Source organism: Passer montanus, unplaced genomic scaffold, assembly GCF_014805655.1.
Source record: "Passer montanus isolate IOZ18808 unplaced genomic scaffold, ASM1480565v1 scaffold179, whole genome shotgun sequence".
Lineage (NCBI taxonomy): Eukaryota > Metazoa > Chordata > Aves > Passeriformes > Passeridae > Passer > Passer montanus.
Window position 1 is genome coordinate 309,634 of NW_024365270.1, and position 26,694 is coordinate 336,327.

Below are 26,694 nucleotides of genomic sequence, written 5' to 3' on the forward strand. Positions count from 1 at the left end.
GGCCCCGCAGCGGCCGCGGCCCGGCCCCGCTCCCCCCGCACTGACCGGCCGGGGGCGGCGGCGGCTCCGACCCGCTCACGGCGCCATCTTCCTCCGCCGGGCACCGCCCTGCTGCGCCCGCCCCCCCAGGGGGTTTGGACCAATAGCCGGCCGGCTGCTTTGAGCTCTGGCCAATGGGGGAGGAGATGGTGGAACGGCGGCCAATCCGCGGAGGGGTAAAGGTTGATGGGCAGCTGCGCCGAGCAGTAATGCTCGTGATGGAGGGATGGCTCCGCCAATGGGAGCGGAGCTCTGAGGTGACGGACGGCAGCGGAGAGCCAATAGCAGAGGAGATCTCTGATTGACAGCGCGTGTAGCCAATAGGCGCATGCCCAGCCTGTGCCCATCCGCTGTTTGATTGACAAGGCTTCAAAGGGGGCGGACTTCCTCGTGGGCGTGACCCGCCCAAAACACGCCTTATGATTGGTTACCACAATTTGATTGACAGATAAATGAAGCAATGGAAAGCGCGCCGCGGACGAGCCGCGCTTGTGATTGGCGCAGGGGAAGTCCGAACGACGGAGCCGGATGACGTCAGGGGGTCCCCGGCGGGTGGGGAGTCCCGGGGATCCCCCTCGCCCCTCCCCCCCCACCGGAGGGACCCCGGGGGGGCCGGGAGGGGATCGGGGGGTCCCGGGGGAGAGGGGACACGGCGGGTTTGGGGACACGGCAGGTTCGGGGACACGGGGCGTTCGGGGGGTCCCTGCCGGGCCCGGGGCGCCCCAACTCCCCCCAGGGTCCCCAACCCCTCACAGAACTCGGGGCGCTCGGGGGGGCTCAGTGCCCCGCCGGGGATGGGGGGGGCCCCGTTCCCCTTGCGGAGTTTGGGGTTCGGGGCGCTCGGAGGCTTTTGGGGTGTCCCCAGGGAGGGGGGTCCCCAATCCCCCTGCAGGGGTTCGGGGGGCTCAGGGTGTTTGGGGGTTCGGGGCGCTCGGAGGCTTTTGGGGTGTGCAAGGCGCTGGAAGGGATGGGGGTCCCCAATCCCCTTGGGAATTTGGGGGGCTCGGGGCGCTCGGCGAGCCTGGGGGCGTCCAGGCTGCCGGCAGAGCCCGGCATCCCCAAATCCCCTGCAGATCTCGGGGTCCCCAAAGGCGACCCCCGCTCCCAAACCGGGGCGTGCTCAGTGTCCCGCAGGGGTCGCCCCCCACCCCATCCCCAATCCCGGGGGTCCCGGGGCCGCGGGGAAGGTGCGGGACCCCCTCGGCGGTGCCGGCCCGGGGTCGGGGGTGCCCGGCCGGCTCCAGCCCCACGGGCCGGCAGCTCCCGCTGGAGCCAAATAATTGCCGGTGCTTTGTTGTGCCGTGTCTGGGGCCGCGGGGCCTCCCCGTGCGGGCAGCCCCCGCCCGCTGACTCAGCCGGCCCCCAAAACCTCCCCGGGCTCGGGGGAGCGCCCCGGGCCGGCCCCGCCCGCGCGGGACACGGGGACAGCGCCAGGGGACCCCGGGTGGCACTGCCACCTCCCCGCCCGGCTGCGGGGACAGCCCGCGTGGCACTGCCGCCCTGCAGGGAGGGGACACCGAGGGGGGACCCCAGCAGGGGTCCGGGGGTCCCCGCGGGCTCGGCCGGGGCTGGCGGCGAGGGAGGGGACAGGGAGGGAGGGGACAGGGTGGCCCCCCGGGCGGGACAAGGCACAGCCAGTCCTGTCCTTGTCCTGTCCCCGTCCCTGTCCCTGTCCCCGCTGTCCCTGTCCCCGTTCCTGTCCCGTTCCTGTCCCTGTCCTGTCCCTGTCGTTGTCGCCGTTCCTGTCCCGCTGTCCCGCTGTCGCTGTCCCTGTCCTGTCCCTGTCCCCGTCCCCGTCCCGTTCCAGTCCCGCCGGTGCCGTTCCGGTTTCCCCGGGCCCTGCCTGACCCCGGCCCGGCCGGGCGCAGCGAGATCAGCACGGGACTAATTAAAACTCCAATTAAAGCTCGCGACGAGCGGCGCGCCGGCCCCGAGCGCAGCCGCGGCTCCCGCGGAGGAAACGCCGCCCGCGGGCACCGGGCCGGGAACCGGCGCGATAATCGCGATAGGGATCTGCGCCGGGCGGGCCTGGCCCCGGGCAGCGGGTGGGCAGCGCCGTGCCAGCCGTGCCAGGTGTGCCAGCCGTGCCAGGTGTGCCACCTGTGCCAGGTGTGCCAGCTGTGCCAACCGTGCCACCTGTGCCAGCCGTGCCACCTGTGCCAGCTGTGCCAGGTGTGCCCGTGGTGGCACCGCTGGGGGACGGGGAGGGGGCGGTGTCCTGGGGGCACCGTGACATCTCCGGGGGGCTGCGACACCCCCCCCAGGACTGTGAGCACCTCGTGGGGACCGTGACCCCCCCATGGGAGCTGTGACACCCCCGTGGTGGCTGTGACAACCCCCCAGAACTGTGCCCACCCCCCCCAGGACTGTGACACCTCCGTGGGGACCGTGACCCCCCCATGGGAGCTGTGACCCCCCCGGGCCGTGCCCCCTCCTGCCACCGCCACCCCTGCCTCACCCGGCGCTGTCCCCCCCGCGCCACCTCCAGCGGTGCCGGGGTGCCCCCGGGGCTCGGCGGGCTCAGCGCCACCCCCGCGCCACCCCCCGGGCCCGTCTGGGCGTGGGGCCCCCCGAAAGCCGCGGGGAACCGGGCCAGCCCCGCCCGTGCCCGTCTGGGGCCCCGCGGGCACCCCGGGGTGTCCCCCGGGCACGGGGCGACCCAGACGGCGCAGCCCCGTGGCAGGGCCCTGTGTCACTGCCCTGTGTCACAGCCCCGTGGCACTGCCCCCCCCGGGCACCCCGAGTGCGTGACCAGCCCCCCCCAGTGCGCAGGGACGTGCTCGGGGACAGGCAGGAGCTGGGACCCCGGTGTGCCACCCCTGTGCCACCCCCTGTGCCACCCCCGTGACCCCCCCCGGCCCCCCTGTGACCCCCCTGTGCCACCCCTGTGACACCCCCTGTGCCACCCCCTGTGCCACCCCTGTGACACCCCCTGTGTCCCCCCCGTGCCAGCTCTGGGGACCCCCCGAGCTCCCGCTGCGGTTTTGGGGAGCAGCGACCCCCCTGTCCCCCCCTGTCCCCCCGGTCCCTCCCCCCGATCTCTCGGAGGGATTGGCGGCATTTGCCTCTTGCCTTATAATTTATGCAAATGAGCTCTGTAATTAGCAGTAATTTCAAGGCACGGCTCGGGGTTTCAGACGCTCGCTGGCGAGAGGAGCTCCCCCCCGGGAAGCGCCGTGATTCCCCCCGGGTGGTCCCAGCTCTGCCTGGGGGGCTCCAGGAGCCCCCAGACCCCAAATCCCGGTGCCCCCGGTGCCCCCAGTGCCCCCAGTGCCCCCGGTGCCCCCAGTGCCCCTCCACAGCCTCCCCTGCTCGCCCCAGCAGGATCCCAGACAGGATCTGTTTTGGGGAGGGTCCGGAGGGTCCCAGGGGGGTTTTTCCCCAAATCCCGGTGCCCCCGGTGCCCCCAGTGCCCCTCCACAGCCTCCCCTGCTCGCCCCAGCAGGACCCCAGCCCGGCTCTGTTTTGGGGAGGGGCCGGGGGGTCCCAGGGCGGTTTTGGGGTGCGGTGCTGGTGGGGTGAGGTGGTCGTGGCCCTCCCAATTCCCCGTCCCTGTCCCCACGCGTCCCCCACGTCCTCCCCCCCTGCAGCCCCTTCCTGGAGCGGGGACGGCCGGGGCGGGAGAGCCTGGGAGCACTGGGAGTACTGGGAGTACTGGGAGCGCTGGGAGAGCCTGGGAGCGCTGGGAGCACTGGGAGCGCTGGGAGCACTGGGAGCAGCCCCTGGAGCAAAGGGACAGGGACAGGGACAGGCCACGTGTGCAGGGTGGCGGCACTGGGGGCACTGGGAGAGCCTGGGAGCACTGGGAGCAGCCCCTGGAGCAAAGGGACAGGGACAGGGACAGGCCACGTGTGCAGGGTGGCTGAGGGGCAGCTGGGGACCAGGAGGCACGGCAGGGATGGGAATGGGACTGGGATGGGAATGGGACTGGGATCGGGGACTGGGAGTGGGGATTGGGATGGGGATAGGCATGGGATGGGAATGGGATGGATGGGGATGGGGTTTGGGATTGGGATGGGGTTTGGGATTGGGATGGGGATGGCTGGAGCTGCACATGCCAAGTCTGCCCCACTGAGCTGTTGGTGGCCACGACCCGACCCCAGGGCCAGCCCGGGAGCCCAAGGCCACCACCCCGACCCCGACAACACTCGGGGGTCCCCAAACTGGAGCAGCCACGGGAACAGCCCTGGACCCCCCGGGCAGGCAGAGGAGAGGGAGCACAGTGAGACCCTGGGGCTGGGGTACGCCCCAATCCCCCCAGATGTGCCCCAATCCCCCCAGATGTGCCCCACAGAGCCCCACGAGTGTGTTCACCCCCACTTCTGCACAACCAGAAACCCCATGGGCTGATTGTCCTGCTCCTTCCCACCCCGGGACCCCCACGGCAGGATCTCCATCCCAGGTCCCCATCCCAGTGTCCCCACTGAAGGATCCCCCTCCCCATCCCGCTGTCCCCATCCCCGTGTCCCCACCCAGTGTCCCCACCCAGTGTCCCCCCCCCCGTCCCCCCCCCGTCCCCCCCCCGTGTAATTACAGAACCTGTGTTTGTTTCCCTTGTGTTTTAATGTCTCTTCCTCACTGCCCGCCCCGTCCGGCTCCGCGGGGCCGCCGCCGCCTCTTCCCGCGGCACCGGCACCTGGGGACCCCCGCCGTGCCCACCGGGGTCCGCGCGGGCTGCGGCGGCCGCCAGGCGGGGCGGGGGTGGAAATGGGGACACGACGCGCCGGTGATTAAGTGGCTCCAGTGGCCGCGGTGTTGTCACCGGCAGCTGCCGGGTTTGTCCCTGCCGGCAGCCCCGGGGGGACACGGGGGGGTTGCACACCCCCGGCCGAGCGGGGACGGGCTCGGCCAGCGCCTCCCGGGCGGTTTTGGGCTGTCCCAAATCCATCGGGGTCACGGCGGGTCCTGGTCCCTCTCCCCAGAACCGTCCCCGTGTCCGCCCCCGTCCCGCCGGTGCCGCGGCGCAGAGCCGAGGGGCACGGGAGGCACCGAGCCCCCCAGGGGACAGGCGACATCCCTGCGGGCAGGAGCAGGCGGCCACCCCCGCGTGTCACCCCTGGATGCAGGACAGGGTCCGGGGGTCCCCGCGCGGGTGGCGGGAGGAGAGGGCGGCCACCTGTGTGCCACCAACAGGCGGGGGGGGACAGCTGCGGTGCCGGGAGCGGGGGTGGGACAGAAGGGGCGCCCGGGGGTCCCCAGGAGCGGGGGGGGTGGCAGAGGAGGCGGCCACGGGCGCGGGAGGGAGGCGGTTGTTGCTTTCTTCTTTAATTACCCCCCTGTTTGCGGTGTCTGCTGCGAGCTTCCCGTCCCCTCCCTCCGCTTTCATCCGCCGGATCCTGAGACCGGAGCCGGCTCCTGTCAAGCGGCGGGGCCGCGGCTCTGCCTCCAAGGGTTAAAATCACCGGGCCGGGGGTGGAGCTGGGCGGGGGGGCGGAGGGAAGAGCCGGCCGCCGGGCTGGGACCCGGCCATTCCTGCTCGCCCGGCCCAGTGGGTGCCCGGTCCCTGGGGAGCCGCGCGGGTCCCTCGGGGTCCCCTCGGGAAGCAGCGCCCGCGCCGATGCGGACGGGCCCGCCGGGACCTCGCTGCCGCTAGAGCCGTACGTACCCCGCCGCTGCGACCCCCGCCGCGCTCCGGGACCCCCTGCCCCGACCCCCGGCGCGGCCGCTANCCGGCCAGTCGCCGCTCGCCGCCGTCCGCTGGCCACCGAGCCGGGGACGCCGCGTGTGCCCCCGCGGCCAGCGCGCCCCCTCCCCTCGGGACCGCGGCTCTTCCCGCGGCTCTGAGACCCCTCGCGTGGTGCCGAGTCCTGCGGGGGCTGGACGGGCTGGACCCCCCCCCGTTCCCCTCCCCAAAAATCCCCCGGGAGCTCCGCCGCGGCTCGGGGGGAGACGATCCCGAACCCACCGCACCCCCCCGACCCCGCAGCGTCCCCCGCGGCCCCGGGGCATCCCCCGGGACTCGCGGCATCGCCCCCAAAGCCGCGGCATCCCCCGAGCCCGGCCCCGCCGCGCCCCCGTGCCCCCCGTCGGGGCTGCCGGTGCTGGGGGCAGCGGCGCCCGCCCGGCCCCGCCGCGGGGCGAGGCACCGGCGGAGCTTGAGACGGGGCCGGGCCGCCTCTGCCCAGCCCGGGCCGTGACTCACGGGACGCTTCAGCCGCCGCTGCCTCAGTTTCCCTGCGGTGAAATGGCCAACGCGTCGCTGAGCCCCGCCAGGGAGGGAGGGAGGACGCTGGGGGCCCCTGGGGATTTTTGTCATCATTCCCGGATGGAAAAATGTCCCAGGGAGGCTCCGTGCCCGGCTGGGGCAGGCCCGTGCAGGGGGGCTCTCCCCGCGCTCCCCCGGCCCGGGGTGGGGGATGGTGCCGCTGCTCACGGGGGGCTCGGTGGGACCCCCGAGCCGGGCGGGATCGCTGGGACTGGGGGGTTCCAGCAGAGCCCCGTGCTGGATCCGGTGGGCTGGGAGCGACCCCGGAGGGTCCCTCCCCTCCCGTGGGGGCTCGGGGGGCTGGGGATGCCCCTCGCTCCCCAAATCTGGGGGTCCCGGCCGTGGCAGCGCCCCGAGGGCCGTGCCGGGCTGGCACCGCGGCGCTTTGCGGGTCTGAGCCCAGTTCGGAGCTCGTGGGGAGCAGGGTGGGGGGCTCGGGACCCCGCTGAGCACCCTGCGGGTGGCAGCGATGGACCCCGCAGTGCAGCCCCCCGCGACCCCCGCGTGTCCCCAGCAGGCAGGGACAGTCCCCAGGGCTGGGTGGGCACAGCTGAGCCCCCACGGGGCGGCAGGACCCCAAAATCTGCCCAGCTGCCACCCCGGGGGGCTCATCCTGCCGCCAGATCGAGCCGAGCCCCCGCCCCTGTGGGGGGGTACAGGGGGGTCCCGTCGGGGGGATTTTGGGACCCCTCCCCAAACTCCCACCCCGATTTTGGGGTCCCCCGCCGGCCCGGGTGACTCCTGGCAGGGGAAATCGGGGTCCCCAGGCCTCTGAGGGGTCCCCAGCACTGTGGGGACCCGGGAACCACGACGCTGGCAGCGGGGTGCTCTGGGGGTCCGTTCCGGGGATCCCCCACCCCAAATCGCCCAGCACCCCCCAGGCGTGTCCCCGAGGCTCCGTCCCTGTCCCGCGCGGGCCGGGGGGTGGCGGGGACACGGGGATGGCGACGAGCGCGGCCAGGGGGAGGGGGCTCAGGGCGGGGGGGTCTCGGCCGCCCCTCGGCGCGCTGGGAGCGGGGGGGGAGCCGGTGGCGGCAGGTGGATTTCGACACCGGGGTGGGGCCCGTCCCCAGCCCCGTGGGGCTTGCACGGCTCCCGCTGAGTCACGGCCGCCCTGCTGGAGGCTGCGGCCGCCCGGGGGTCTGGGGGCGCCCCGGGGGTGCCCCGGGGGTGCTCCGGGGGTAGAGCCGGCCCGAGCCCGGCTTCAAAGCGCTGCCCGGGGCTCGGCCCGCGGCGCCGCTGCCTCATCCCGCTGCCAGCCAGCCCGGGGGGGCAGCCCCCCCAAAAAGAGCCGGGGGCTCCCAGCTGGGCCCGGCCTTGGGGCGGCAGGAGGGGCTGAGGCTCCCCCAGCCCGGCTGGGACGCGGCACAGGCGGCTTGGCCCTGTGGGTGCCGTGTCCCCTCGGGGGTGCCCTGTCCCCCCCATGGGTTTGGGGATGCCGCCTGCATCCCCTCGGGGACCCCAGCGGTGTTGGGGGCACAGTCGGGGAGGCGGCCAGGCAGATGCTGGAGGTTTCCCCGGGTTTTGGAGTCAGGCACCGACCCCTCCGGGCTGCAGACGTGGCCCGCGGGCACCAGGGGCTGGCACAGGGTCTGAGGGGGCGGGGACGGCTAAAAGGGGTGTCCCCCCCGGCTGGTGCCACCATCCCGGTGTCACGGCGGCGCCGCAGAGCAGCGCAACCGCCTCGGCGGGGGCTCGGCGACCCCCGAACCGCGGCTGCCGGGCGCTGCGGACGCCTCCGGTGCCGGTGCCGGTGCGCGCGGGGACGGGGGGAGCGGAGCTGCGCCCCCCCCTCCTCTCAGAGCTCTTCTCCCCCTCCCCGCCCCGCCGGGCCCCGCAGGTCTGTGCGCGCCGCCCCGCAATGCTGACGGCGGTCTGCGGCTCCCTGGGATCCCAGCCCTCGGACGCGCCCCGCGCCTCCCCGACCCACCTGGACCTGCAGCCGCTGCAGCCCTTCCAGCCGCACGGCCCCGCCGCCCCCGGGGCCCCCGACTTCGCCTCGCCGCTGCCCCCGCCCGAGCTGCCGCTGCCGGGGCCCGACGACGCCGCCTTCGCCGCCGCCGCCGCCGGTGCCTACGAGCCCCATGGCCCCCCGAGGTTAGAGCTGCCCCCCGACGGCCCCGCCGCGCCCGGAGCCTACGCCAAGCTGCTGCCGGCCGGCCCGGACATGGCGCACCCCTACGAGCCCTGGTTCCGGCCCCCGCACGCCGGAGCCCCCGGCGAGGAGGGCGGAGGCGTCAACTGGTGGGACCTCCACGCCGGAGCCAGCTGGATGGAGCTGCCCGGGCAGGGCGGGGGGCTGCCGGTGCCCGCGCACCCCGGGCTGCCCGCGGGGCTGGGCGGCTACGGCGGGGGCGAGCACCAGCTCTGCGCGCCCCCCGCCCACCTGCTGCCGCCGCCCGCGCAGCATCTCCTGGCCGCTGGGGCAGGCGGCGTGCCGCTGCCCCAACTGCCAGGAGGCGGAGAGGGGCGGCCCGTGCCCCGAGGGGGCGAAGCGCAAGCACCTGCACAACTGCCACATCCCGGGCTGCGGCAAGGCGTACGCCAAGACCTCCCACCTGAAAGCCCACCTGCGCTGGCACAGCGGCGACCGGCCCTTCGTGTGCAACTGGCTCTTCTGCGGCAAGCGCTTCACCCGCTCCGACGAGCTGCAGCGGCACCTCCAGACCCACACGGGCGCCAAGAAGTTCTCCTGCCCCGTCTGCGGCCGCGTCTTCATGCGCAGCGACCACCTGGGCAAGCACATGAAGACGCACGACGGGGGCAAGGAGGGGCCCGAGCCCGAGCCCAAAGGCGCCGGGGACGCGCCGGCCGCCAAGGGAGGCAAGAGGGAGCCGGAGGGGGGCACGGCCGCCCCCACAAACTGAGCCGCTGAGCCCCGGGGGGCACACGGGGGGCCGGGGGGACCCTTCGGGGCCGGTCTCCGGAGGGGTGGGCGCAGGGCTGGCACCTTGTGCCGGGAGCGGTGGCGCGGCCGGGCACGGGGCGGGGGGCTCGGCCCGGCACGGGGCTCGGGGCTCGCCCCCCCCCCCCCCCCCCCCCCCCCCCGGCCTCCCAAATTTTTTTTTTTTTTTTTTTTTTTTTCGGGAGGCTGCTGGCAGGCGGCGGGGCTGTTTGGGAGGAACATCAATGGGAGCCGAAGGAGCAGGAGCTGCCCGGGCACGTCCAGCCCAAAGGGGAGGAAGGAGAAGGAGAAAGGGAGAGAGCAGAGGAGAAAGCCGGGAGCCCCGGCTCGGGGGGGCGGCGCAGCCCCCGGCGCCCTCCCCGCGGTCCCCTCCGAACTGTGGCACCCGGGCTCAGCCCCAGCCGTGCCAGCCCCGTTCTCCCGTCACCCGCGGGCGACAGGCGGGGGTCGGGGGCTGGCGCCGTCCCCCTGCCCCAGCCGGGGATGCTGAGCCGGCGGGGGTCCCCCGCCCCCCAGAGCCCCGCTTCGGCTGTGGGGCTCGTGGGTGTCAAACCCATTTTTGGCCTGAATCGTGGCTAAAATGGAGAGAAAGGGAAAAGAAAAAAAGAAATCCTGCGCGCAAGTGAGCCGTGGGGAGCTCGGGGGCCGCGGGGGCCGCGGCGGGCGGGGGCCCGAGCGCACGCCTGCAGCTTTCCCACGCCCACCGCCCACCGGGCGGGGAGCACCGGGGCGGCCGCGGGCCCGGGAGAGCCGGGACGGCCGCATTCCTCCGGCCTGGCACGGCCGCGCTGCCCGCCCGCCCCCCGGGCCGGCTGCCCTCCCCTGTCCCCTCGGGGACCGCCTGTCCCCCCCGAGCATGCTGCCTGTCCCCCCGTGGCCCCTAGCCGTCCCTCCCCGGGCTCCCGTCCTTCCAGGGAATGCTGCCTGGCCCCTGCATGCTGCCCGCCCCCCCGGGGACCCCAGAGCTGTCCCTCCCCGGGTCCCTGCGCCTCCCGGGGCACCCCGGGCCTTCCCCCCGCAGGGACCCCGTAGTTTTCCTGCCCTGGGGTCGCCCCCTGTCCCCAGGGCCCCCCGTATCTGTCCCACGCCCCTGGCCGGGGGTCCGTGAATCTCGGTTTTTTGGTCTTTTGGGGTCTTACACCCCGATTTTGGCAGAACCCCTCGGACACAGAAGGAGACGCTGAAGCCGGGACCTGGGGAGGGGGTTTGGGGGGTGGGGGTTGCACTGGCTGCTCGAGGCACCCGGGGGTCCCCCCGGCGCTGCCCCCCAGCCAACAGGAGTTCAGACCAGTCGGGAATCTGGGGAGGGGGGGAGATCTGGGGGCGCTGAGCCCCCGGTCTGGCCCCTCTGGGGGGTCTGGGGGAGCTGCCCGGGCTCGGAGCACCCCGAGGTCGGGGGGGAAGGGGTAGAGGTGAAGTCGAGTGGGGTCCGTGCCCAGAGGGCGCCCCGAGGTCTTCGGTTTTGAGTGTTTTATTGTTATTATTAATTATTAATTATTATTATTAATTATTATTAATTATTATTATTTTATTAAGGTGAAGCCAGGCTTTGCCGCTCGGGCAGAGTGGATATCCCAGGCCGTGGGCTGTGCGGATGGGGAGGGCTCGGAGCCCCGAGGGTCCCGTGGCTGTCCCCGTGGCTGTCCCCGTGGCTGTCCCTGTCCCCAGGGGTGCTGAGGGGCTGGCAGCGCCCCCCCCGCGCCTGGGGCAGGGGCGAGCGTGGGGCTGGGCCCCCCCAGCACGAGGTGAAGTCTCGCTGGGGGGGTCTCGAGGACGCGCCCCCAGCCCCAGCGCGGCCACCGCCGTCCCCCCGCAGGACTCGGGTGACCTGGGCTGCCCGCAGCTCGCGAAGGACGTCCCCGACTCCGGGATTTGCCTTTTCCAGCACAAAATTCCCCCGATGGGACCCCAGGGGGGCTCGGGACCCTCCCCGCTGTCCCACAGTGTGGCACCAGCGGGGTTCAGCGGCCGAGCCCGGCTCCAGCAGCCCGGGGGGCTCCGGCCTTTCGGGGGGAGCCGCCGATTGCGGGGGGCTGCAGCGGGGGTCCCCGCGGGTGGGCTGGGGGGCTCGGGGCTCAGCCCCAGCGAGCTGTCCCCGCCTGGGGGGCTGCCAGGGGGCCCCAGGTGCGCGCAGCCCCCGCAGCCCCGGGGCTCTGCCTGCCGCGATGGGGCAATGAAGGCTGTAAAACCGGGTGGGGAGGGACGGCGGCCGGGAAACCAGTCCAGCCTGCTGCGGCGTGGGGATCCCGGCCCTCGCCCCGAACCGCCGCGTCCCCCACCCACCCCCGGGCCGCCTCCCGGGGCAGGGAGGGACGGGGCCCCGGGCTGGGGGGGTGGAGCGGGGCGGCCCCGGGGGTGCCCCCGCCCCGCCAGGGGAGCGTTTGTGCTGTGAAGAGGCTGCGGGGCTCTGGGGTTTGGGTTTTGTACTGGAATAAACGCCGCGTGTTTTCCACGCTCCGGCTCTCCGGCTCCATCCCTGCCCAAGGACGCGGGGGTCCTGACCCCAAATTTTCACTGTCAGATGATTCAGGGGTTCGGCAACTCCACCCCAAATCAACCTTGTCAAGGGATTCAGGCACCGCGACCCCAAATCTGCCCTGCCAAGGGGCTCAGGGGTCCGGAATCCCGACCCCAAATCTGCCCTGCCCAAGAGACTCGGGATCCGGCATCCCGACCCCAAACCATCCCCCCGAGGGGCTCAAGGGTCAGGAATCCCCGCCCCAAATTATCCCCACCAAGGGACCCAAGGGTCTGGAATCCCGACCCCAAATCAGCCCTGCCCAAGAGAATCGGGATCCGGCATCCCGACCCCAAATAATTTAGTTCAAGGGACTCAGGGGTCCCACACCTTGACCCCAAATAATTCATTCCAAGGGACCCGGGGGTCTGGGATCCCGACCCCAAACCATCCCCACCGGGGGGCTCGGGGGTCTCCCCAGCCTGCCCTCGGCTCTCCAAGGCTTCCCAGGACAGGGACCCCGGGGGGGCTGGGTGTGGGGGTGACACGGGCTGGGACCGGCCGAGCCCCCCCGGGGGTGCTGCCCACGGGGGGCTCTGACCCACCGGAACCCCCAGCACGCACTCGGGTCCGTCGTCCCCGCCCCACGGGAGGAAATTTGGGACCCCCGTCCCCGGGTTCTTTTGGGAACCTTCCCCCCGACCCACGCGGGTGCCGGTGCCGGTGCCGGTCCCGGTGCCGATGCCGGTGCCGGTGCCCCCCGCGGGGTCCCGGTTACCGGCGCTGTGAGGGGGGTCCCGTCCGCGGCCGGTGCTGGGGGGTCCCGGTTAGCGGGGCTGCGGGGGGGTGGCTCCGGTCCGTGCGGGGCTGCGGGGTCCCGGGGCGGGGGTGCCCCCCAGGTCACCCCGCCATGGGGTCCCTGATGTCCCCCAAGTTCCAGGGACCGCCTCAGCCAACAGCCCCTCCGCGCCCAGCCCCAGAGCGACGCTGGGGACACATCGGGGGCAGGGACAGGGGGCTGACACCGCCCTCGGTGCCCGCCCTGACCCAGTTTAGGATGGCGGGGCACGGTCCTGTGCCCTCGTCCTGCGACTGCTTCGTGGCCCTGCCGCCGCACACGGCGTCCCCCGCCGTCATCTTCGGCAAGAACGCCGATCGTCCCCGAGACGAGGTGCAGGAGATCGTCTATGTCCCCGCTGCCACCCACCGGCCTGGGGACAAAGTCCAGGTGAGCCCGTGCCGCGCCAAAGGGGCTGCAGCGGTCAGCGCATCGGGTGCCAGCTCAGCCGTGGGTGTGCCCACTGTGCAGGGCGAGGGTGGCTGCAGGGGCAGAGCACTGAGAGTGCCAGGTGTCACCCTGTGTGCCAGGGTGGCTGCAGGGACAGAGCACTGAGAGTGCCAGGTGTCACCCCGTGTGCCAGGGTGGCTGCAGGGACAGGGCGCTCACCGTGCCAGGTGTCACCCCGTGTCACGCCGTGTCCCCGCAGTGCACGTACCTGCAGATCGAGCAGGCGGAGCACACGCACGCCGTGGTGCTGAGCCGCCCCGCCTGGCTCTGGGGGGCTGAGATGGGCGCCAACGACTGCGGGGTCTGCGTGGGCAACGAGGGCGTGTGGACCCGCGAGCCCCTGGGCGAGGACGAGGCACTGCTGGGCATGGACCTGGTGAGGTGAGGAGGGTGAGGGCAGCCCCGTGTCCCCGTGCCCGCGCTGTCCCAGCCCCCAGTGAGGATGCTGAGGATGCTGAGGACAGCCCCGTGTCCCCGTGCCCACGCTGCCCCAGCCCCCGGGCTGTCTGACGGGCACTGCTGGCACAGGCTGGGTTTGGAGCGGGGCAGCTCAGCCCGGGAGGCCCTGGAGGTGATGACGGCGCTGCTGGAGCGCTACGGCCAAGGCGGGAGCTGCAAGGAGGAGCCGGTGCCCTTCGTGTACCACAACACCTTCCTGCTGGCCGACCGCGCCGAGGCCTGGCTGCTGGAGACGGCCGGGCGCTACTGGGCGGCACAGCGGATCCGCGGTGAGCCGAGCGGGCACCGGGGGCACCGGGGGCACCGGGGGCACGGGGCGTCCCGCAGCGCCCCGAGTGACCCCCGGGCCCCGCCGGCGCAGAGGGCAGCCGCAACATCTCCAACCAGCTGAGCATCGGCAGCGACATCACGGCCGAGCACGCGGGGCTGCGGGAGCGCGCGCGCAGCCGGGGCTGGTGGAGCGGCCGCGGCGAGTTCAGCTTCGCCCGCGCCTTCTCCCTGGAGAAGCAGCCCCCGCGCATGGAGGCGGCCCAGGCACGGCTGCACGCCGGCAGGGAGCTGCTGCAGCGGCACGCAGGTGGGGACACGAGGGGACACGTGGGGACACGTGGGGATGGGGACAGGACAGGGACAGGGATGGGGATGGGAATAGGACAGGGACAGGGATGGGGATGGGAATGGGACAGGGATAGGAACGTGACAGACACAGGAAGGGGGATAGGACAGGTACAGAGATGGGGACAAGATGGGGACAAGAAGAATAGAACAGGGACAGGGATGGCGACAGGACAGGGATGTGACAGGGCAGGGATGGGGACAGGACAGGGATGGTGACAGGACAGGGATGTGACAGGGCAGGGCTGGGTACTCATCCATGGCTCCCCAAGGGCTGCTTCCACGCTGGCAAGGAGCTCTTGTGGCAGCACTCAGGTGGGGACAGGGACGGGGACAGGGACAGGGACAGGGACAGCCACCCACGCCTCGCCCCGGTGCGTCCCCAGGGCCGAGCTGGCGGTGCTGAGGTGGCCCTGCCTGTCCCTGCAGGCCACATCACGGCGGAGACGCTGATGTCCATCCTGCGGGACAAGGAGAGCGGGATCTGCGTGGACGCCGAGGGGTTCCGCACGGCGGGCAGCATGGTGTCCGTGCTGCCCCGCGACCCCGCCCTGCCCTGCGTGCACTTCTTCACCGGCACCCCCGACCCCTCCAGGTGGGGCCGGGCTGGGCGCGGCGATGCGCGCTCCCGGCAGTTCCGCTCTCTCATCCCAGCTTCTCCTCCAGGTCCGTCTTCAAGCCCTTCGTGTTCGTGGCCGGCATCAAGCCGGCGCCGCAGGTGAGGTCCCCGACCTTCCTGCAGGATCCTGCCAAGCAGATCCCGAGGTTCCAGAGCTCCGTGGATCGGCGGCACGAGCTGTACCGCCGGCATCAGGCGGCGCTGGAGCTCATGGAGCAGGACCCGGTACCGCAGAGCCCGCAGAGCCCACAGACCCCACAGAGCCTGCAGAGCCCACAGACCCCACAGACCCCGCAGAGCCCACAGACCCTGCAGAGCCACAGACCCCGCAGACCCCACAGAGCCACAGAGCCTGCAGAGCCCACAGACCCCACAGACCCCGCAGAGCCACAGACCCTGAGACCCCACAGACCCCACAGAGCCCACAGACCCCGCAGAGCCTGCAGAGCCCACAGACCCTGCAGAGCCCACAGACCCTGCAGAACCCACAGAGCCCACAGACCCCACAGAGCCACAGAGCCTGCAGAGCCCACAGACCCTGCAGAGCCCACAGACCCCACAGAGCCTGCAGAGCCCACAGACCCTGAGACCCCACAGACCCCACAGAGCCTGCAGAGCCCACAGACCCCACAGAGCCTGCAGAGCCCACAGACCCCACAGAGCCTGCAGAGCCCACAGACCCCACAGACCCCGCAGAGCCCACAGACCCTGAGACCCCACAGATCCTGCAGATCCCACAGAGCCCATGGATCCCACAGACCCTGCAGAGCCCACAGACCCCACAGAGCCACAGACCCCGCAGAGCCCTCAGACCCTACAGACCCCGTAGAGCCCACAGATCTCACAGACCACACAGACCCCACAAACTCCACAGACCCTTCCCCACCCTGCAATGGGATCAGACTCTGAGCTCTCTGATCCCAAACTCCCTGAGCCCAGCCTGCAGTGGGATCAGGCTCTGAGCTCTCTGATCCCATTCCGGGTTGGATCAAACTCCCTGAGCCCACCCTGCAATGGGATCAGGCTCTGAGCTCTCTGATCCCATTCGGGGTTGGACCCGGCTCCTGAGCCCGGCCTGATCCCGGCAGGAGCGGGGCCGGCGGCTGCTGGGGACGCTGCAGGAGCTGGAGAAGCAGGGCCTGCAGGGCATGCGGGAGCTGCTGGAGGGCACCGTGAGCCCCTGCCCCGAGGAGCTGGCCGACCTCTTCTTGGACTGCGTGGAGGCCGAGATGAAGTTTTACACCTAAACCCCGCCCAGGTGGGTGGGCTCGGCTGCCCCTGCGGCGTTTTTCACGGACAGGGAATCACAGAACATTCCAGAGTCTGACCCTGACCCTGCCTGACTCCCTCCGGGGTCCCAGCCCCCATTTACCCTGCAGCACTGGGAGGTGGCCTCGGGCTGGAATGAGGTGCAAGGGAGCCCTCGGGAGGAGGAGCTGCTGCACCTCGGGTTGGGGAAACACTCCAAATTCTCCATCTCCTCAATTCGGTTCTGGAAAATAAAACAGGAATAATCCCAGCGTGGTTTTTATTTCGCCTGCTGAGTGAAAAATTCCCATTTTGGGAACGCTCTGGGATTGAATCCCTGCTCCAGCCAGTCCTGGGGGCAGCTCAGGAGATTCTGGGGGGGAATGGGCTGGGGGGGACACGGAGAGACCCCAGAATTCACACTGAGCTGAGCGTCCTCATGTGGGTTTGGGAACACTGGAATTCCAGGGGGGCTGGAACGGGGGGAGGCTCAGAGACCCCCGTGGGGGGACTGGGGGGCCACTGGGACAAAACCCTCAGGGCTGGGGGGAAACCTTTCCCTTCTGGATACTGGGGAGGGAAAACAGGAGCAGGACTGGGGTGTCTGTGGGACCAGGATTGGGGTGTCTGTGGGATCAGGGTTGGGGTGTCTGTGGGACCAGGGTTGGGGTGCCTGTGGGACCGGTGTCTGTGGCACCAGGACTGGGGTGTCTGTGGGATCAGGACTGGGGTGTCTGTGGGACCAGGCCTCACTGGACGGGGGCTCTCAGAGACGTCCGAGATGGAGCCACGGCAGCTCAGCGGGACCGGGCACGGCGGGTTTGGGGCTGAGGGACCCCCGGAAAGGCCAGGGGGCTCAGCGGAGCGGTTTCTCTGCGTTGGGGGCTCAGAGTCCCTCGCTCTGGGGGCTCAGCGACCCCGGCCCAGGCCGCGCCGTTGCTATGGAGACGGGCGCGCCGGAAGTGACGCTGCTCCGCCTTCCCACAGGCCCCTGCGCGGTCGCGGCCAAGATGGCGGCGCTGGGAAGCGGCGGGGCGCGATGGCGGCAGGGTGAGGGAGCGGGAACGGGAACGGGAGCGGGAACGGGAACGGGAACGGGAGCGGGAGCGGGAACGGGAACGGGAGCGGGAACGGGAGCGGGAACGGGAGCGGGAACGGGAACGGGAGCGGGAGCGGGAACGGGAACGGGAGCGGGAACGGGAGCGGGAACGGGAGCGGGAACGGGAACGGGAGCGGGAGCGGGAACGGGAACGGGAGCGGGAGCGGGAACGGGAACGGGAGCGGGAGCGGGAACGGGAACGGGAGCGGGAGCGGGAACGGGAACGGGAGCGGGAGCGGGAACGGGAACGGGAGCGGGAGCGGGAACGGGAACGGGAGCGGGAGCGGGAACGGGAACGGGAGCGGGAGCGGGAACGGGAACGGGAGCGGGACAGGGACAGGAATGGAACGGGGCTGGGATGGGAACGGGACTGGGACAGGAATGGGAACGGGAGCAGGACTGGGACAGGAATGGGACAGGGGCCTGGAATGGGAACGTGAGTGAGAACGGGACAAGAACAGGAATGGGAACGGGAATGGGACTGGGATGGGACTGGGAACGGGGCTAGGACAGGAACGGGACTGGGAATGGGATGGGAATGGGACAGGAATGGGAACGGGGCTGGGACAGGAATGGGAATGGAAGTGAGACGGGAATGGGAACGGGAACGGGACTGGGATGGGACTGGGACGGGAATGGGAACGGGCCTGGGAACAGGACGGGGTGTGGAACGGGAGCGGCGGCGCCGGTGCCGGTGCTGAGCGCTGCCCGCAGCCTGGCTGCCCGCCCTGCAGCTGCTGCGGCGCGGCTCCAAGGCGGTGACGCGGCACTGGAAGGCCATGCACTTCCAGCGGCAGAAGCTGCTGGCCCTGACCGAGTACCTGCCCCCGCGGGCCGCCCCGCCGCCGCGCTGCCGGCCCCGCCCCCCCGCAGGTACGGCACGGCACGGCACGGCTCGGCTCCGGGGGTGGGACTGCCCGGGGCTGGGAAACTGGGGACACCCCGGGGGTGGGACTCGAGATCCACGGGGGCACCTCGAGATCCACGGGGGCACCTCGAGATCCACGGGGGCACCTCGAGATCCACGGGGGCACCTCGAGATCCACGGGGGCACCTCGAGATCCATGGCATCACCTCAAAACCCACGGCATCACCACCTCACAGTCCTTGGGACCATCTCCGCCCAGCAGTTCCAGCTGTGGGATCACACCAGGGCTCCCACCCCGTCCCCCTGTCCCCAATCCCCACGCTCCCTGTCCCCAGGAGGACTGCTGCACACGGGTGCCGTGACACCAGGGCTGTCCCTGTCCCCAATCCCCATTCCCCGTGTCCCCAGGGCTGTCCCCAATGCCCACTCCCTGTCCCCAGGGCTGTCCCTGTGCCCAGGGCTGTCCCCAACCCCACTCCCTGTGCCCAGGGCTGTCCCCAGTGCCCTCACTCCCTGTCCCCAGGAGGACAGCTATGCGCGGGTGCCATGACACCGGGGCTGTCCCCAGTCCCCACTCCCTGTCCCCAGTCCCCATTCCCTGTGTCCCCAGGGCTGTCCCCAGTCCCCATTCCCTGTGCCCAGGGCTGTCCCTGTGCCCTCACTCCCTGTCCCCAGGAGGACGGCTACGCGCGGGTGCCATGACACCGGGGCTGTCCCCAGTCCCCACTCCCTGTCCCCAGTCCCCATTCCCTGTGTCCCCAGGGCTGTCCCCAGTCCCCATTCCCTGTGCCCAGGGCTGTCCCTGTGCCCTCACTCCCTGTCCCCAGGAGGACGGCTACGCGCGGGTGCTGCAGGCGCAGCTGCAGGCGGTGCTGCGTGCCAGCCGCATGGTGGCCGTGTGCCAGTACAACTCCATGGCCGAGGAGGACGTGGCCACGCTGCGCCACTTCCTGCGCCGCCACGACATCCACGTCAAGTTCGTGCTCAACGAGGTGGGGCTGAGCTCACGGGGGTTCCGGGGGTGTCCTAGGGACGTCCTGGTGGCTCCAGGCTGTCCCAGTGGCTCCGGGCTGTCCCGGTGGCTCCGGGCTGTCCCGGTGCCCCGTCCTCACCCCGGGCCGTGCCCAGGTTGCCCGGCCGGTGCTGGAGCAGTCCAAGTGGAGGAGCCTGCTGCCGCTGTTCGTGTGCCGGAACATCCTGCTGGTGAGCGCCGAGCCGCGCGCCAGGGAGATGCTGCGAGTGCTCAAGGGGGTGCCACAGGTCAACCTGCTGGGTGAGAGCCCCTGCCCCCAGCGGGGATCCGCCGGGGCTGGGAATGGGGATTGGAGATGGGAACGGGGCTGGGAATGGGGAACTGGAGATGGGAACGGGGCTGGGAGTGGGGCACGGGGCTGGGAACGGGGGACTGTGGCTTGGGAAGCTCATCCTGGACTTGGAATGAGGGCCCAGGGCTGGGAATGGGGGCCCAGGGCTCCGGAGGCTCATCCAGAACTGGGAATGCAAGCCCAGGGCTGGGAATGAGGCCCCCTGACAAAGCTGCATCCATGCAGACGAGGGGAGGGCAGCCTGCAGGAGCCAGCAGTGCCTCCCCACAGGGCTCTGGCATTCCGTGCCCACCCCGAGCTCCCCAGCCCCTCCCCACAGGCTCTGGCACTCCGTGCCCATGCCAGCCTCCCTTTGCAGGCGCCTGCATCGACGACACCATCCTGAGCCGGCAGGGCGTGGAGGGCGTGGCGCGGCTGCCGCCGCTGGAGGTGTCGCAGGGGCAGACGGTGGCAGCCCTGGCCCTGCTGTGCTCGCAGACCCCCTCGCTGCTGCAGCAGGGCCCCGCCCGCCTCACGGCGCTGCTGGAGCAGCACATGCAGCGCCTGCGGGGCCCCGGGAGCCGCTGAGGCTGGAAGCCGGGAGCCCCCTCCTCCCCTGGCACTGGGGAACCGGGAGCCCCCCGGCCGGGGGAGTCGAGGATCGCGGGCACAATTCCCGTGGGATTCTCCAGCTCCACCGAGCCGGGTCAGGGCCTGGAGGTTTGACACTGAGGGTGCTGTGGCCCCCCAGCCCCAGCGGGGAGTCGTGGCCATTCCCTTGTGCTCCCTGGGGATCGGCCCAGCGGTGTTCCAGCTGTGATCAGGGGTCTCTGGGAGCAGCCAGAGGAGCAGCAGCGCGGGATGGACCCTGCAGGGGGGATGTTGGGCACTCCAAGCCCCGTGCCTTCGGGCTGGGGCTGTGCTGTAACGCTGACCCCACCCCGGGGCCGCCGGCCTGTCCATTAAAGTGTCTGTGTGGAGATGCCAAGCCTCGTCTGTGATTTTGGGGGGTGGGCGGGGGCTGTTCCTGCCCCCCGAGGGTGGGGGGAGAGGCCAGGGCTGCTCCCGGGGTCTGAGGGAGCAGAGCTGGGGTGGGAGAGGGAAATCCCAGGGTGGGAATGCCCCGAGACCACCTTGGAGGGGTGATCCCAGACACCCCCGTGATTCCTAAAACACCCGTGGTGATTCCAGGGATTTCCATGGGATGAGCAGCCCCGAGACCCCCGTGGGCTGCTGGTTCCCGGGATGCCCGTGGGTCAGTGACCCCTGAGACCCTCGTGGGCTGGCAGTCCCCAAGCCATCCATGGGATGATGATCCTGAGACCCTCAGACATGCATCCTGAGACCCCCGCGGGTCGGTGATTCCCCGTGGGATGACCAACCCCGGGACCCCCGTGCGGTGCTGCCTCTCGCGGGGGTCCCCTACCCCTCTCCCCGGAGCTGCTCTCGGCTGCGCTCCGGAGCCGCCCCGGTTCCGCGCGGCCGCTCGGGCTGTGTCCGCTCCCGCTGTCCCGGCGGCTCCGGGCGCTGGCGGCTCCGGTCCTCCACGGAGCAGGGGGCAGAGCCGAGCGGCTCCGGCCCGCCCTCCGTGTTCCGCTTCCTGCCGCCGCCGCCGGGCAGGATGCGCCCGGGCCCCGCCGCCCGCCCGCCGCCCGGGGCACGGTCCGGCCGGCCCCGGCCCCGCTGCCCCGGGGTGACAGCGGCGCGGGGACGCGGGGATGGGCCGTGCCCCGCGCGGGGGATGGAGCCCCGGGGTGCCGGCACAGCCCCGCTCCGCTGCGAGCGGTCGGTGCCGATCCCCGGCAGCACCTGCGGGAGAGAACCGGGAGACCCCCGGTGCCCGCCCCGCGGAGCCGCCGGTAGCGGTGCCGGGTTATCCGAGGCAGCGTGGTTACTGCCGGTGCCGTGGTTACCGGCGCCGCGCCCGTCGGGGCGGCGGAGACCGGTGCCACGGTGATCACCGGTGCCGGGGCTGTCCCGGGGTTATCCTGGGATCCATCCTCCAGCAGCGGCCGGGACTCACGGATGCCCCGTCAGGGACAGCGCCGGGGGGTGGCAAGGCCAGGAGGAGCTTGCCCGTGCCTCAGTTTCCCCCTGTGGAGTGGTGAAGGGCAAAGGGAGCAAACGCCGGGCTTTGGAGGGGTCGGTCCCGGCTTGGGGGTGCGGATGGAGCGGGGCCCGACCCGGCCCCGGCGGTGTCACCCTCCTGGCTGTGCCCCTCGGCCGCCGCGCGGGGCGGCGGGGCCGGACTCTGGACCCGGACTGGGTGGCACAGCCGAGATAACGCCGGGCGGGTCAAAGGCTCGGCTCACGCAGAAGTTTCTCGGTGCCCGCGGCGGTGCCATGCAGAGCCCCCCGGGGGCCGGGCGCGGGGCCATCCCCGCCGCCCCCCGTGCCGTCCCCGAGCTCGCTGACCCGCCGTGCCCTCCCCGCAGCGGCTCCCGCCGTGACGGCCGAGCTCGGAGCGCCGCAGCCCGCCCGGGAGGGGGGGCTCGGCCCGCGGCCCCCCGCCCCCTCTGCTCGCCGGCCATGGGCAGCCACGAGAAGGACCCGAGCTCCCCGAAAAGGGCCCTGTCCCGCTCCAACAGCACCGTGTCTTCCAAGCACAGCAGCGTCCAGCAGGTTTGGATTTGGATTTGGATTTGGGGGGCTCAGAGTGACCACAGGGAGGCTTTGGGGGCTTCCCCCCGCTTTAGGATGATGCCCCTGTGGGTACCAAATGTCCCTGCCTGGGCCCGAGGTGGGCAGCACCTCTGGTGCTCAGGGAGCCCCACGCTGGCGCCGTCCCCGCAGGGCTCGGAGAGCTGGGAGGTGGTGGAGGAGCCCCGTGGCCGGGGCAGCCCCGGGCAGCAGCCGCAGCGGCACGAGGGGTACCTGCTCAAGAAGAGGAAATGGCCCCTGAAGGGCTGGCACAAGGTAACAGGCTGGGCTGGCACCGGGAGCCGGCTGGCCTGGCAGGATTTGGGCGGGGGGGGCTGGCTGTAGGGGCTGCTGTCCGCGCCCCCTCCCCGAATAAACCTTTCCCCTCCATCCCCAGCGGTACTTCGTGCTGGAAAACGGGATCCTGAAATATTCCACCACGCGCCAGGACGTGAGTGTGTGCCCAGGCTGTGGCCACGCAGCCTCCCCGGGGGCTCAGGGCTGGGGACACCCCCGTGGCCCCCCTGAGGAAGGGGGTCTTCCCCTGACAGGCGTCCCTGGGCTCCCCCAGGTCCTCAAGGGCAAGCTGCACGGTGCCATCGACGTCCGGCAGTCCGTCATGTCCGTCAACAAGAAGGCTCAGAGGGTTGACCTGGACACAGAGGACAACATTTATCACCTCAAGGTGCCACTGGGAGCCGGGGGCTGGGCTGGGACAGGCCTGGGGACATCAGCTGGTGTCCCCTCCAACTCGGCCCTGTCCCCCAGATCAAGTCCCCCGAGGTGTTCTCCAGCTGGGTGAGCAGCCTGTGCAGGCACCACCACGGCGAGCGGCCGGGGCCGTGTCCCCCGGGGGGTCCCACGGGGACCAGCGCGCAGGTGGGTGACACTCGGGGTGGCAGCGCCGGGCAGGGCCTGGGCAATGGCTGTGACAGCGATCGGTGCCCTCTGTGCCCGGCTGCAGGGCCAGTGGACACGGATCCTGCCCTCGGGCAGCGCCCCTGCCCTGTCCACGCTGGCCAGCCCCCGGGACAAGGTGAACGCCTGGCTGAAGGACAGCGAGGGGCTGGAGCGCTGCTCGGCCGGTGAGCGGGGCCCGAGGGCGTGCTGGGGCCGGGCAGGGTCCCCGTGCCCCCTCCCTGACCTCTGTGCCCCTGGCAGAGCTGTCGGAGTGCCAGGCCAAGCTGCAGGAGCTGACGGGGATGCTGCAGCACCTGGAGGCCCTGCACCGCATCCCCTCGGCCCCGCTCATCTCCGGCAGCCAGGTGAGAGCCACGGCAGGTGAGGGAGGGGTCCCGTGCCCTCCCTGCCTGGGGTGGGTCTGGCTGCAGCCCCCTCCTGTCCCTCACAGCCCTCAGCTGCCACCGAGAGGCCGAAGAAGGGCCGCAGGACCACCAAGATCTGGTGCACGCAGAGCTTCGCCAAGGACGACACCATCGGCAGGGTGAGGGTGAGCTGGACCCCCCACCCCGAGCTCTGCCGCTGCCTGGGCACGGAGCCCCCCGGGACACGCCTCTGTTCCCCCTGTCCCCCCAGGTGGGCCGCCTGCACGGCTCTGTCCCCAACCTGTCGCGCTACCTGGAGGCATCGCAGAGCCAGCTGCCCTTCGGCGCGCCCCCGGAGTACAGCCAGCTGCAGCGCAGCTTCTGGGTCCTGGCGCAGAAAGGTGGCGTGGGGCGGGGGCTGAGCCTGCCCGGGGGGCCCGGCGCGGGTGTAGGGACCCTCCGGCTGACGCCCGGCGTGTCCCCCGGCAGTGCACGGCTCGCTGAGCAGCGTGGTGGCCGCGCTGGTGGCCGAGAGGGCCCGTCTGGAGGAGATGCGGCAGGCGCTGGACCGGCAGTGCCCGGCGCCCCGGCCCGGCAGCGCGGGCACCGCGGGGGTGAGGGGGCACCTGGGGTGCTGCTCGAGGGGTCTCAGCGGGGCGCTGGGGGTCTCCTGTGCCTGCCAGCCCTGCCCTGGCTGGAGGGGGCCGGCCGGGGGGTCTCGGCTCAGCCTCGCCCTTCCCGCAGCCCGCCCTGCGCCGCTTCCACTCGCTGTCCGTGTCCTCCGACACCACCCTGGACTCCTTTGCCTCGCTGCACCCGGATGAGGTCAGGGGTGGGATGGGGCGGCCTGGGGCTGCCGTGGCCCCCCTGGGGCGGGGCTGAGCCGGTGGCTGTCCCCGCAGCCGGACGCGCTGCCCGCCAAGGGCCGGGAGCAGCAGCTCTCCAACCGCAGCATCGTCTCGCTGGCCGACTCCCACACCGAGTTCTTCGATGCCTGCGAGGTTTTCCTCTCCGCCAGCTCCTCTGAGAACGAGGTGAGGGGCTTGGGGGGTCTCTGCTGGTGATGAGACTCTGCTGGTGGGGGTCTCTGCTGGTGGGGGGCTCAGCGGACCCCCCGCCGCCCCTCGCCGCTCTGGGTTCATCTGTCCCCTCTCTCTCCCCCGTCCCACCTCATTAGCCGGCCCGAGAGCCGCTCCCCGTGTCCCCCCCAGCCCCCCCGGGGCTCATCCCCCCCTTCTGGGGAGCCCCTTCCCGCTAGCGCCCCCCCCATGGGGGTCCCTCCCATCCCCCGGGACCCCCGAAGCCGCCGACGGTCCCTGCGCCTCCTCAGCCCTCGGAGGACGAGTCGTGCATCAGCGAGGTCGCCAGCAGCGTCTGCGAGGAGCCCGCCGAGCCGGGGGGGCCGGGCCGCCCCCCGACAGGTGCGGGGAGCACCGGGAGGGCACCGGGGGGCATCGGGAGGGCACCGGGAGGACACCGGGGGGGCAACAGGGGCAGTGGGCACCGGCGGAGGTGCGGGAAGGGGGAGCCGGGGCGGAGGCAGCTCTGCCTGCCGACACGGGAAGGGGAAACACCGGACGGGGAACCGAGGGGAAGGGACAGCTCTGCCCCCGACAGCTCCGGGGAGGGAAGGGGTTCCCCGGGGAGGGGCGGCTCCGTCCCACCGCCCGCTGCCCGGCAGGAGCGGAGCGCCCGGGGCCGCCGGCGGAGCCGCCGCTGGAGCCGCCGCTGGAGCTGCCGGGGCCGGGCCCGCGGCGGAGGAGCCGCCTGCCCGCGCCCCCCGCGCCCCCGGGGGACGTGAGCCTGTGGGGGCTCCTGCGGAGCAGCGTGGGCAAGGACCTGTCCCGCGTGGCGCTGCCCGTGCAGCTGAACGAGCCGCTCAACACCCTGCAGCGGCTCTGCGAGGAGCTGGAGTACAGCGAGCTGCTGGACAGGGCCAGCCGCGCCCGCGACCCCCGGCAGCGCCTGGTCAGCGGGACAGCGGGACAGCGGGACAGCGGGGGGAGCGGGGACAGCGGGACAGCGGGGGGAGCAGGGACAGCGGGACAGCGGGACACCGGGGGGGAGCGGGGACAGTGGGGGGAGCGGGGACACCGGGGGGAGTGGAAAGGACTGGGGGCACAGGGGGATTTGGGACATGAAGGGGATTTAGGGGAGCTCGGGGGCAGGAGAACACGAGGGGCTTTGAGGACAAGGAGGGCACAGGGAGGTCCAGGGGGGCACAGGGGGCTCAGGAGCAAGGGGACATGGCTTAGGGACACGAAGGACTTTGGGGACAGGGTGGGCATTGGGAGGCCGAGGGCACAGGGCGTGGGGGGGGCTCGGGGGGCACTGGAAGTTTGGGGGTTATGAGGGGACTTGGGGAGTTTGAGGATTTTGAGGATTCTGGGGACCCCGAGGTCATGTGGGGACAGGGAGGATTTGGGGATTCTGGGGACACGGGGACCCCGAGGTCATGTGGGGACAGGGAGGATTTGAGGGTTTAGTGGGCTCAGAGGTGCTTGAGGGCACATGGGTCTCCTGGGACTTGTGGGAACGGGGGAGGGCACTGGTGTGGCCATGCCAGGCGTGGTGACAGCGTCGTGGTGGCCATGGTGACACAGTGAGGAGGTGGCCATGGTGACAGGGTGACAGGGTAGCCATGGTGACACAGTGACAGGGTGGCCATGGTGACACAGTGACAGGGTGGCCGTGGTGACAGGGTGGCCATGGTGACAGGTGTACGTGGCCGCCTTCGCCGTGTCCGCCTACGCCTCCACCTACTACCGGGCGGGCAGCAAACCCTTCAACCCCGTGCTGGGCGAGACCTACGAGTGCGTGCGGCCCGACCGCGGCTTCCGCTTCATCAGCGAGCAGGTGGGCACGGGGGGTCCTGGGGGGCACCCCGGGGTGGCCATGGTGACAAGGTGGCCATGGTGACAGGTGTACGTGGCCGCCTTCGCCGTGTCCGCCTACGCCTCCACCTACTACCGGGCGGGCAGCAAACCCTTCAACCCCGTGCTGGGCGAGACCTACGAGTGCGTGCGGCCCGACCGCGGCTTCCGCTTCATCAGCGAGCAGGTGGGCACGGGGGGTCCTGGGGGGCACCCCGGGGCTGGCCGGGGCGCTGGCATGTCCCTGCTTGTCCCCGCAGGTGTCCCACCACCCCCCCATCTCTGCCTGTCACGCTGAGTCCGACAACTTCGTCTTCTGGCAAGGTGGGAGCCCAGGAGGGTGTTGGGCACCGGGAGGGTCCCCCCAGGGTGGGGGCACTGGGGGGTCTCACCTGCTCCTGTTCTTCCTGCTCCAGACATGAGGTGGAAGAACAAATTCTGGGGCAAATCCCTGGAGATCGTCCCCATGGGCACCGTCAATGTCCAGCTGCCCAGGTGAGACCCCAGCCCCACAGATGGGCCCCCCCATGTCCGCCCCCGTGCCCCCCTGCCCTCCGTGCCCACCCAAGGGCGGTGCCCGCAGGACCGGGGACCACTACGAGTGGAACAAGGTGACCACGTGCATCCACAACGTGCTGAGCGGGCCGCGCTGGATCGAGCACTACGGGGAGGTGCTGATCCGCAACACCCGCGACGCCTCCTACCACTGCAAGCTCACCTTCTGCAAGGTGTGCCCCCGCCCCGCCCCTTCCTGCCCAGGCCCCGCCCACCCACTGCCCCACCCTGCCCCTCTGCATTATCACGGTCTG

General features: G+C 71.8%; 5 protein-coding genes across 9 annotated transcripts in view; 4 read left to right on the plus strand and 1 right to left on the minus strand.

Annotated features, from left to right (window-relative positions):
• Positions 1 to 118, minus strand: part of SP2 (Sp2 transcription factor) — a 9,893-nt gene extending 9,775 nt beyond the window's left edge. For both annotated transcript variants that reach the window (XR_005627046.1, XM_039704694.1), the window contains exon 1: positions 46 to 118. The gene's annotated coding sequence lies outside the window, so the exon portion shown is untranslated. The remainder of the gene's footprint in view (positions 1 to 45) is intronic.
• Positions 119 to 7,224: 7,106 nt separating this feature from the next.
• On the plus strand, positions 7,225 to 9,279 carry SP6 (Sp6 transcription factor). Its single transcript, XM_039704696.1, is given in 2 exon segments — positions 7,225 to 8,644; positions 8,646 to 9,279. Coding segments are annotated over 2 exon segments (1,443 nt in total). The 5' UTR covers positions 7,225 to 7,667; the 3' UTR covers positions 9,112 to 9,279.
• A 3,100-nt stretch (positions 9,280 to 12,379) lies between these two features.
• On the plus strand, positions 12,380 to 16,101 carry SCRN2 (secernin 2). The gene is made up of 7 exons (XM_039704704.1): positions 12,380 to 12,835; positions 13,095 to 13,276; positions 13,424 to 13,623; positions 13,716 to 13,931; positions 14,399 to 14,564; positions 14,636 to 14,813; positions 15,677 to 16,101. The coding sequence occupies exons 1-7, from the start codon at positions 12,518 to 12,520 to the stop codon at positions 15,833 to 15,835; spliced, it is 1,419 nt and encodes a 472-aa protein (XP_039560638.1). The 5' UTR covers positions 12,380 to 12,517; the 3' UTR covers positions 15,836 to 16,101.
• Positions 16,102 to 16,762: 661 nt separating this feature from the next.
• Positions 16,763 to 20,089, plus strand: MRPL10 (mitochondrial ribosomal protein L10). Its single transcript, XM_039704678.1, has 6 exons — positions 16,763 to 16,886; positions 17,650 to 17,808; positions 18,139 to 18,161; positions 18,592 to 18,795; positions 18,932 to 19,076; positions 19,487 to 20,089. The coding sequence occupies exons 1-6, from the start codon at positions 16,778 to 16,780 to the stop codon at positions 19,693 to 19,695; spliced, it is 849 nt and encodes a 282-aa protein (XP_039560612.1). The 5' UTR covers positions 16,763 to 16,777; the 3' UTR covers positions 19,696 to 20,089.
• A 630-nt stretch (positions 20,090 to 20,719) lies between these two features.
• OSBPL7 (oxysterol binding protein like 7) overlaps positions 20,720 to 26,694 on the plus strand; it is an 8,155-nt gene continuing 2,180 nt past the window's right edge. The window contains exons 1-19 of one of the 4 annotated variants that reach the window (XM_039704672.1): positions 20,720 to 20,762; positions 21,538 to 21,729; positions 21,901 to 22,023; positions 22,145 to 22,198; positions 22,319 to 22,432; positions 22,516 to 22,626; positions 22,712 to 22,832; positions 22,909 to 23,012; positions 23,099 to 23,197; positions 23,284 to 23,413; positions 23,502 to 23,626; positions 23,757 to 23,837; positions 23,915 to 24,046; positions 24,343 to 24,433; positions 24,694 to 24,980; positions 25,731 to 25,868; positions 26,146 to 26,209; positions 26,302 to 26,380; positions 26,469 to 26,613. In XM_039704672.1, coding sequence (XP_039560606.1) covers positions 21,637 to 21,729; positions 21,901 to 22,023; positions 22,145 to 22,198; positions 22,319 to 22,432; positions 22,516 to 22,626; positions 22,712 to 22,832; positions 22,909 to 23,012; positions 23,099 to 23,197; positions 23,284 to 23,413; positions 23,502 to 23,626; positions 23,757 to 23,837; positions 23,915 to 24,046; positions 24,343 to 24,433; positions 24,694 to 24,980; positions 25,731 to 25,868; positions 26,146 to 26,209; positions 26,302 to 26,380; positions 26,469 to 26,613 — 2,091 coding nt within the window. In that variant the 5' untranslated portion in view covers positions 20,720 to 20,762; positions 21,538 to 21,636. Of the gene's footprint in view, positions 20,763 to 20,938; positions 21,730 to 21,900; positions 22,024 to 22,144; positions 22,199 to 22,318; positions 22,433 to 22,515; positions 22,627 to 22,711; positions 22,833 to 22,908; positions 23,013 to 23,098; positions 23,198 to 23,283; positions 23,414 to 23,501; positions 23,627 to 23,756; positions 23,838 to 23,914; positions 24,047 to 24,342; positions 24,434 to 24,693; positions 24,981 to 25,730; positions 25,869 to 26,145; positions 26,210 to 26,301; positions 26,381 to 26,468; positions 26,614 to 26,694 lie in introns of those variants that run through there. The other 3 variants (XM_039704671.1, XM_039704669.1, XM_039704670.1) reach the window with 3 other exon arrangements.